Source organism: Pimephales promelas, chromosome 4 (genome assembly GCF_988280905.1).
Source record: "Pimephales promelas chromosome 4, fPimPro1.hap1.1, whole genome shotgun sequence".
Lineage (NCBI taxonomy): Eukaryota > Metazoa > Chordata > Actinopteri > Cypriniformes > Leuciscidae > Pimephales > Pimephales promelas.
Window position 1 is genome coordinate 38,405,731 of NC_142772.1, and position 9,874 is coordinate 38,415,604.

The 9,874-nt window shown below is 37.7% G+C and overlaps 1 protein-coding gene across 2 annotated transcripts in view; it reads left to right on the top strand.

Annotated features, from left to right (window-relative positions):
• Window positions 1-9,725, top strand: part of arhgef9a (Cdc42 guanine nucleotide exchange factor 9a) — a 30,260-nt gene extending 20,535 nt beyond the window's left edge. For both annotated transcript variants that reach the window (XM_039658545.2, XM_039658546.2), the window contains 8 exons: window positions 1,259-1,474; window positions 2,609-2,788; window positions 2,881-3,113; window positions 3,291-3,420; window positions 5,242-5,373; window positions 6,023-6,266; window positions 6,474-6,542; window positions 7,811-9,725. In XM_039658545.2, the coding sequence (XP_039514479.1) occupies window positions 1,259-1,474; window positions 2,609-2,788; window positions 2,881-3,113; window positions 3,291-3,420; window positions 5,242-5,373; window positions 6,023-6,266; window positions 6,474-6,542; window positions 7,811-7,983 (1,377 nt within the window). In that variant the 3' untranslated portion in view covers window positions 7,984-9,725. The remainder of the gene's footprint in view (window positions 1-1,258; window positions 1,475-2,608; window positions 2,789-2,880; window positions 3,114-3,290; window positions 3,421-5,241; window positions 5,374-6,022; window positions 6,267-6,473; window positions 6,543-7,810) is intronic.
• The last annotated feature ends 149 nt before the right edge of the window (window positions 9,726-9,874 follow it).

Below are 9,874 nucleotides of genomic sequence, written 5' to 3' on the forward strand. Positions count from 1 at the left end.
TAAAAACTTTCTTTAGAAATTTGGTTGGTGCTTTTGAGTTGAATCGGTTGATCTGGTTCACAAAACAGGTCTGTATGATTCACAGTTCAACTCACAATTTGGAAAATGTAAATATCAGTCTGTTTGTCACACAAGCTATTATTCAGTATGACTTCAGAACACTTGGATTAAAGTCATATGCTAATTTTATGATTTTGTGACGTGCTTTTTGAAGCTTGAACACTCCAGCCAGCTTTCATTACCAAATGCAAGGAAAAAAGAGAATAATACTTCCTTCAGAACTTCTCCTTTAGTGATCCACAAAAGAAAGAAAGGCATACAGGTTTGGAACTATTTCAGAGTCAGTAAATGATAACCAAATTTTTATTTTTGTGAGATCTATTTCTTTAATAAAGGGACTAAAATAATCTCTTAAAGGTACAGTAAGCAATTATTTTCGTTTGTGCTGATAAGTGTACATGATTTTACATATTGTTCAAAAGTTCAATGAGTAAATGATAACAGGATATTAATTTTCGAGTTGTCCTTATCCCTTTAAACACCTTATGTGCACCTTCAAAATCTAAAACGGTTTCCGTAGAACTTGTAAAACTAGAAACAGATATATTATTTGATCGGAATAAAAATGTGGGCATATTCATGGGTTTTCATTGTGTGTGTGAGAGAAGAGAGTTTGTGTGTATCCGTGCATTTGTGTCTACATCAGTTGGCTCACCTGGGAAAGCAAATGATAAGTTACATAATCAGGGCAAATAAAATTACATCAGATCCTCTCAAACACACACACTCTCTCTCTGTCTCTCTCTCTCTCTTAAACACACACCATGCTCCTAACTGTGCATCTGTATTGCCCTCCTTCTCTTTTCATCTCTTGGCTTGTGTGTGTGTTCCTTGGCAGCAGTGTAACAGGTCCACATGCAGATTAATTATGTCCTGGTGAAAACAAATTTTATAAAGTGTTTACTGCAATGCCTCTAATGTGGTAAAATATAGTTTGGACTGGTGCCACCAGAGGGCGCAATCTGACTCTTTGTTTCATGTCAATGTAACTTGAACCCCTGAAGCTTTTAAAGCAACATCTAGACACTTTAATGACCCTATGAAAGCAATCATGCCGACTGTTAACTCTGGATGCTCTGAGCTGAATGCTAATCGAATGTGAGCACAATTATCATGATTAGTTTAATTGATGATAACAGGACTTGAAGATCAAGTCATGTCTGTCTTACAGTAATGTGTGTGTGTGTGTGTGTTCTAGTTATGGGTAAATCAGGAGGAAAACACAGCGGTCGAGGCTGCCGAAAGCTCCAGCGAGGTGCAGAACGGCCACGCGGAGGCCAGTCCGAACCCCAGCACCGACTGCCTGTGTCTGGGCCAGCCCACCCAGAACCGGGACCAGATGAGGGCCAATGTCATCAATGAGATCATGAGCACAGAACGACATTACATCAAACACCTGAAGGACATCTGTGAGGTAACAGTCTTTGGCTGTCTCCTATATTTCCTGAGGAGAAATATACATAAACACAATTGAGGAAAAGTATACAACTATAAAGTTATCATGGATATCATGGCTCAGATAATTTGCCTTTGTGAGAATCTAATGAGACAAAATAAGAAATGTTTATTGAGCACCAAATAATCATATTAGAATGATTTCTGAAGGATCATGTGACATAGGCGACTGGAGCAAAGATGCTAAAAATTCAGCTTTGCCATCACAGAAATAAATTATTTTTAAATGTATTAAAGGAGTAGTTCACTTTTAAAAAAACTTTTGCTGATAATTTACTCACCCCCTTGTCATCCAAGATGTCCACGTCTTTTTTTCTTCATTTGAAAAGAAATTAAGGTTTTTGATGAAAACATTCCAGGATTTTCTCCTTATAATGGACTTCAGTGGGAACCAAACAGTTCAAGGTCCAAATGAAAGTTTCAGTGCAGCTTTAAAGGGCTTTGTCGTTTTCGGTCTTTGGTTTTTCCGTTTTAGTCTGGACAGGAGGTGCAAACGTAGCAAAAGGTCTCCGTTTTTAAACGAAAATGCAGTAGGGTCTTATCTAGCGAAACGATCGATCATTTAAAAAATAAATAAAAACGTTTAAGTTTTATAAGCACAAATGGTCACCTTGCTGTGTTCTGTGATGAGCGTTCGTGACTGTCCTGTTCAAACTCACTCATCAAAATGAACAAATCTTTTTTCGAGTCATGACTCAAAGGGTCCTACTGTAGATTAGACCCTTATTCATCGTCTGGTGTCATTTAAAAGCCCTTTGAAGATGCACTGAAACTCTCATTTGGACCTTGAACCGTTTGGTTCCCAATAAAGTCCATTATATGGAGAAAATCCTGGAATGTTTTCATCAAAAACCTTAATTTCTTTTCAACCGAAGAAAGAAATACGTGGACATCTTGGATGACATGGGGGTGAGTAAATTATCAGGAAAAGTTTTTTTTTTTTAAAGCGAACTACTCCTTTAAATAGAAAACAGTCATTTTGAATTGTAATGATATTTGACAATATTACTGTTTTACAGTATTTGTGATTAAATACCAAGAATAACAGACTTTTGAACAGTAGTGTTAGTGTAAATTTGTGTTTCTGTTTCAGGGGTATCTCCGTCAGTGTAAAAAGAGGAGAGACATGTTTAACGACGATCAGCTGAAAGTGATATTTGGAAATATCGAAGACATTTACAGATTCCAGTTAAGCTTTGTCAGAGACCTGGAGAAACAGTTTAACACGGAAGAACCTCATCTCAGTGAGATCGGACCCTGCTTTTTGGAACACGTCTGTATTCCAACATAGAAAATCACTGACATATACATAATGGGTCAAGGGGAAAACTGATTTATTTAACATTTTTATATTTTTATTTACAGCAAGATGGATTCTGGATCTACTCGGAATACTGTAACAACCACGTCGACGCCTGCATGGAGATCACACGTCTTATGCGAGATGCACGATACCAGCACTTCTTTGAAGCGTGCCGATTGGTCCAGCAGATGATCGACATCGCCATTGACGGCTACCTTCTCACACCAGTCCAGAAAATCTGCAAATACCCTCTACAGCTGGCAGAGTTGCTGAAATACACAGTTCAAGAACACAGGTACACACAGAAACACGGATATGCTAACTCAAGGTGCATCATGCAGATTATGGCGGTCGGTCGGGTCTACTAAATATATGACTCTGTAAATGACACATTTTTTTTCCACTTATCATTTTGACAGCCCTCATTTTTTCTCTCTTCTCCTTTGCTCATTCTTTTCCCTTTCTCTCCCAGTGATTATCGGTATGTGGCTGCTGCGCTAGCTGTAATGAGAAATGTCACTCAGCAAATCAACGAACGCAAACGAAGGCTCGAGAACATTGACAAAATCGCCCAATGGCAGGCCTCTGTACTGGACTGGGAGGTGTGTGGCTTTTCAGAACAAGTTAATTAGCAGTATATAAGATATAAAAGAGAGCAGTGGTAGAGTTAAATATGGAAATTTGGTTGTTTATTATTTATTTATTATATATGTATGCATCTTAATATTTTTCTGGAAACCATGATACAATTAGTTTTTCTTCACTTTTTGAAAGAGAAATATTTTGATCAATTAAAAAATCAATCAAGGGGTAGTTGTGGCCTAATGTTTAGAGAGTCGGACTTGGAACCTGAAGGTCACAGGTTCGAGTCTCAGTACCTTCAGGAAATGAAGGTGAAGTGAGTGAATTAACTCTCTCTTCTACTCTCATAGACCTTTCTCACAACTTCCGTATTTGTGACCGGAAATACGCAATTGTCGTGGTAATCTTCTTCCGCTCCATTCATAACAGATAGCGCCGAAGGCAACTAGTGAGAGTTGTTGCGTACCGATCTTTTTGGTTATTCCCAAAAGCAGCCATACCTGTCGTTTTCATTCCTTCCCTCGTCAGTTCCCTGTCGATGAAGTTCGAAGGAACTGGATTCAGGCAATCTGGCGGGATGTTATTGATCCTGTGATCTTCTGTACTTCTCATGTCACCATTCACTAATAAGCCGTCATTGTTTGTTTATTTTTTATGTTTTGTGTATTTTTGAAGTAACGTTAGTTCATGTTCAACTTTATTAAGATATTTGTATCCAGCGGAATAAGCACATAAAAATATACACCACAATATAAAACAAGATAAATAAGAACACACAACAGTGGGCTACATATAACTTTAAAATATTAATATATACCATTCTGAGTATTTAACAATCCGAGTGTACAAGGGATAAATTAATATTTGTATAATTTTTCTTCATCTTTGATCGTTCTATAGCAACAGCAGTGCAAAAAATTCAGGATAATTGTTGAATAAAACTAAAAGACTTCTTTCTGGTATTCACATCAAAATGCAGTTTATTGTAAATAATACTCCCTAAATATTAATAACTTTCCACACACTCCACCTTCTTACAACTGGACCATGACAAGTTTACATTTTTTCGAAGTTTTGAAGACTCTCTGATCAATTTTCTCCTCCCAGAGTAGGTTTTTCTAATGTGTCGACAGTTGACGGGAACTCCGTTTCCACAACGATTACGTATTTCCGGTTTTTGTGAAAAAGGTCTATTACCCACAACTGAGGTGAGCAAGGCACCTAACCTCCAATTGCTCCCCGGTTGCCACAGCAACAATGGCTGCTCCAGGTGTGTGTTCAATCCTCACTGCTGTGGACTTGGGTGAAATTTCACAGAGCACAAATTCTGAGTATGGGACAACATACTTAGCTAAGTGTATTACAGTTTCCCCAAAAATATTATAATAATAAGAAACATATAATATCAGCATATTAGAATGATTTCTGAAGGATCATGTGACACCGAAGACTGGAGTAATGGCTGCTGAAAAGTCAGCTTTGCCATCACAGAATAAATTATATTTTTAAAACATTAAAATTGACAATTCAAATTTAAATTATAATCATTTTTCAAAATATTGCTGTTCTTACTGTATTTGTGAAAAAATAAATGCAGCCTTTGTGAGCAGAGACATTCAAAAACATTTAATGTTAATTATTCCAAACATTGACAAGTAGTATATTTAACATTTGTTTTTCTACGCGGTTTCTAATGAAATCTGCCATCTATGGCACAGGTTTGATGTTTGTTATTGACGTGCAACCTGCACCACAGGGGTCATGTTTGATTGGAGACATGAATACATCAGAGTCTCAGTGGTGTCAGATGTAGTGATTCATTTGTTATTGTGTGTGTGCAGGGTGAGGATATTCTGGACAGGAGCTCAGAGCTTGTCTACACGGGGGAGATGTCCTGGATATATCAACCATACGGGCGCAGCCAAACCAGAATCTTCTTCCTGTTTGATCATCAGATGGTCCTCTGCAAGAAGGTGAGAGAAAGAGGGTATTAAGGCACAAATAACACTCTAAAGTTCAATTGATGATGATGAAGTAGGAGTCTGCTTTAACTGGGACACATGGGTCTGGAAATAACGTGTAGAGAAAGTGTCAGGCGTGACTCTTGCAGTCCTGTTTTTGGTTTGTGAGGAGTAGGAATCTTTGAGGGAAGGTAGCAGGCAGCTGACGATGTTTTCAGCACATTGCACTCTATAACTTTCACTTGGAGAGCGAAGATGCAGAATTGAACAAGACAGGCATGGAAAAGCAAATTATGGTGGTGTAGCGCAACTGAGGGTTTGTGATTTGGATTCGTGCTGAAGGTAAAATCCGTTTGTTTCACTGTCCTCCAAACACCCTCAAGCTCAAAGCACATGGCCCATTTTTAGTCTCTCTACAAAGGTGCAAAAACATCTCTCCCGCACCATATGACATACACAGACAGTTCAGCAACACAAAAACTGAGACAGATCACACGACTGATAAAAAGGTGCCACACACATCCTATCCCACCTTGTATGTATATGTACATGAAGTTTACATGTACATTTATTTTAATGTAAAATTTAGTTTCATTCTGTTTTGTAAATTGTCTGGACTGTCAGTACAGACATACTAATAAAGTCTCGCCGCCTTCCACAGGATCTCATTCGCCGTGATATTCTCTACTATAAGGGCCGAATTGAAATGGATCGATATGAGGTCATTGACGCAATCGACGGCCGAGATGACGATTTTAACGTTAGCGTGAAGAATGCCTTCAAACTGGCCAACAGAGACACTGACGAGATCCATCTGTTCTTGCCTAAAAAGCTGGAGGAGAAAATGCGTTGGCTTCGGGCGTTTCAGGAGGAAAGAAAGATGGTCCAGGAAGATGAGAAGATTGGTGAGAACTTTTGCATTTAGTCATTATTCATTCTCATGCCGTTTCAAATTTGTATTCTGTTAGCTTTTTCTTAAATTCAGGCTGACCTTTTCGATACAATAACCATACATGTTCACCACTCTCACAGTGATTTAAACTTTGTTCTGTTCTTCACACAAACCTGTTAAAGTTTTACACTAAATGTTGTCTGTCATTTTGTCGCTTTAGGGTTTGAAATCTCTGGCTATCAGAAGAGGCAAGCCGCCTTGACCGTTAGGAGAGTCACCAAACAGAAAGGTACGAAATCTTGAAGCCTTTATTAAATGGACTGCCTTTAAATGGTAAACGGACTGCATTTATATAGTGCTTTCACCGACCCAATGGCTACCAAAGCGCTTTACATTTTGCCTCACATTCACTCACTCATTCATACACCGACCATTATTATGTTCAGTGGGGATAGGCTACTCTAAAAAAGTAATTAATTACTATCTAATTGCATCTTCAAAAGTGTATTTAGATTACTGAACTAATTACTCTCGAAAAAGTATTGCATTATTTATTAATGATTACTTTCTAAATCCCATATCTACCTCTAACAGTTGAACAATAAAAGGATACACATGAAACTGCTCTTCTATTACTTTCAAGTAAATTATATAAAAGTGTTTAAATTATCCTTAAACTGACTGAAAATATTTAAAGGGAGAAGACTGTATATAAACTGTATTATAAACTGTATATAACAGTTTCAGGTTATGTTTTAGTGTTGGTAACACATTGTCCCACACAAACGTAGTAATCGTGCCACACTTGGTTTGTTTGATGGTGGTCACCCTAGTTAGACACGAAAAATGACTTGAGTTGAAATATTTTATAAAGTCTTTAATAAAAGACTAGAAAGCAGTTTAACTAGAAACTAGACAGACATTTAAGAGATACGCTACAGTCATACCACTTATTACATGGCATTTCGCCACACAAGTAATTATAGGGACAAGAGATAATGATTTGCGATTAAACTTTTAAAATCATACCAGTTTGTTATCTTATAATCCATTACAGTTTAAAAAACAATCGTCACATAATGGCAGCAGCTGCGTTTGTATGAATCGATACCCATGTGACAATTAAATAACTGTACTCAAAATATTGATTTGAGTTGTAATATTTGATTAGCTCAGCAAATACCTTTCTAGCCAACTTATAGCGGATGAGCCTGTGTTATCAGTTTTTACCGGGTTGTTATATGCCAGCTATCACATAGTTGAAACAATTAACAAACCTAGTTGCCATAGACAGCTTTATTTTTTGCATAAAACAATGTCCATTTCCAATAAATGATACTGTAGTCTTTTGTATTGCTGTTACCATGGTGAAAAAGTCCCAATGAGAAAATACCAGTAAATCAATGCAAATTATATTTGTAGTAAATGGTGCCTGTGGATGTTACACAGTTCATACAGCATAAATCTACACAAAATTCAAATAAAAGTCTTTTTTTTTTTTTTTTACCACAGATAAACCTCGAGTTTATGAATCAGGCTTTTTGTTTTCCTTCTCAGGTGTGGGCCGGTCGGTCCCCCCAGCGTACCCACCACCTTTGGACCCCATGAACCCCGGGCAGTACCTCCTCCCTGACGGCTACGGGCAGGCGGATGGATATGAATACGAGCCAAAACGCAGCACATCACCCTTCTGGCAGAACTTCAGTCGGTTAGCTCCCTTTAAAAAATAGAACACACACCTACCAGGGGTTGGATACACCGGCCTCTGTTTACTTGGAAAAGCACTATTCTACTTAAGATACATCTGTGGGACTTGAGGAGGACTGACACGACACAAACTACAGGAGAGAGGACGGACCTTGCTTCACTGGGGTTTACCAGGCGTATTTCTTTTAGTGGGGTTACGGGGACACCTCGCCGGGCTGGCTGCACTGAATTCTGCACACGACATGTTCGAATTCACAGAAAAGAAATTCATACACACACAGACACAAAATATACACATTTTATCCCTCAGCACTCTCTTTTTAGAGAGGTTTTAAATTATGAAGAAGAAAAATCACCTATGGTTTCTTCTTCTCTACACAAATCGACAAAAAGCGAATTTTCACTTTTTGAAGCACTAAACCACCGTAATGACTCTTTCTCTCTAGCGCCGCCCTGGTGTTCCTCCGTGCACTGTGACTTTTCGGGGCATTCTCTCTCACCCAATCTCTTTTATCTCTCGATCTCATACTCAACATTATCACGTGTTTTTCCGACAGTTTCGAGTCTGGTCAAAGCTGAAGCTGATTTTTTTATTTTATTTTATTCCTGGACAATTTCTCCTTGGATGGAACCTGCTGCACTCTTTAGTTTGTTTTGCATGAGATTCGGTTCATTGCAGGTATTTTTATTTGTGTGATTCTATTCGTACGGGTCTCAAAGAACAGTGGATCACGATCTGCAAATATCAATGCAGATATCGGAAACAACTTTGACATTCAGAGAAACCTACAATCGATCGAGCTTAAAGTCGTTTTGGTTTGGTGGAGCTTCTGGGTACCCTGAGAAAACTACAGACCAGAGAAACCTGAAGGAGGAACTGTTTTGCTCTGAGCAGTGGACCTCTGTAGCGCGTTTACGTCAGAGCCTTGTTTATCCTGAGCTCTCGGTCTTGGCTTTATCATTGTTTCCTCTCTCCCATCATCAGTGCTGATCAGTTGCTAAAAAGTAATAATCTGAGCCCGTCTTCATTTTGTAGGGAATGATACTCGGACCAGGACGACTTTAATCCTGCTGATCAACCTCGTAATGACGTGCCAATTCATGTCTAATGTGCCAAAATAGTCTGGTTGCCAAATTTTCCTCGAACAGGTGCATTGGCATGTGCGAATGCCAACCCCATGAGCTGGTACCCCGCCATGTGACTTCTCAGGCGAAAATTGAGTCAGTGAAATTTGGTTATCGCTGCTAGGATTAGCATGACATAGAGTTTCAGTTTTTCCTTTCTTTTCTTTTTTTTTTGGTTGTTTTTTTTGTTCTCTCTCTATATATACAGTATATATATATATATTTATTTTTTCCCAAATTAAAGGGACTTGTGCGAAATTTAATTTATGGTATATTCGGGTTTTGTCTGATAACTTTCAAAGGATAGTATTTAGTCCAATCACAATATTTAAAGTATTGCTATAAAACATTATTTATTCTATTATAGTGTGATTTTCTTTTTTTCCATGTTGATCCTCTTTCTATATTTTAGAGCTTCTGCTGGAGTGTTAAAGACCTTTTTAGGGCATAAAAAAATGTAAGAGGACAGTATGGAAGAAATATGTCACACGTGTGTACTAAGTGCCACATGAAACTATTATTATGTTACAAAGGAAAATAACAGTTTAATATTTTTGATTCGGTGATATGATTGAAATAAGAACATTATATCATTATTTCATAATAAACTTAATTATGGAGAAAACAGAGTTGAACTGAATACTTGTTTCGTCTGGTTTTATTTGATTTTACATGTTTGCTAAACAGTAATGCTGGTTACATTAAAAAAAAAAATGTTAGAATGAGGGTATTACAAATAATTACTACATAAATGGGTAAAATGAATTCCCAAGGAATTATATATATAGG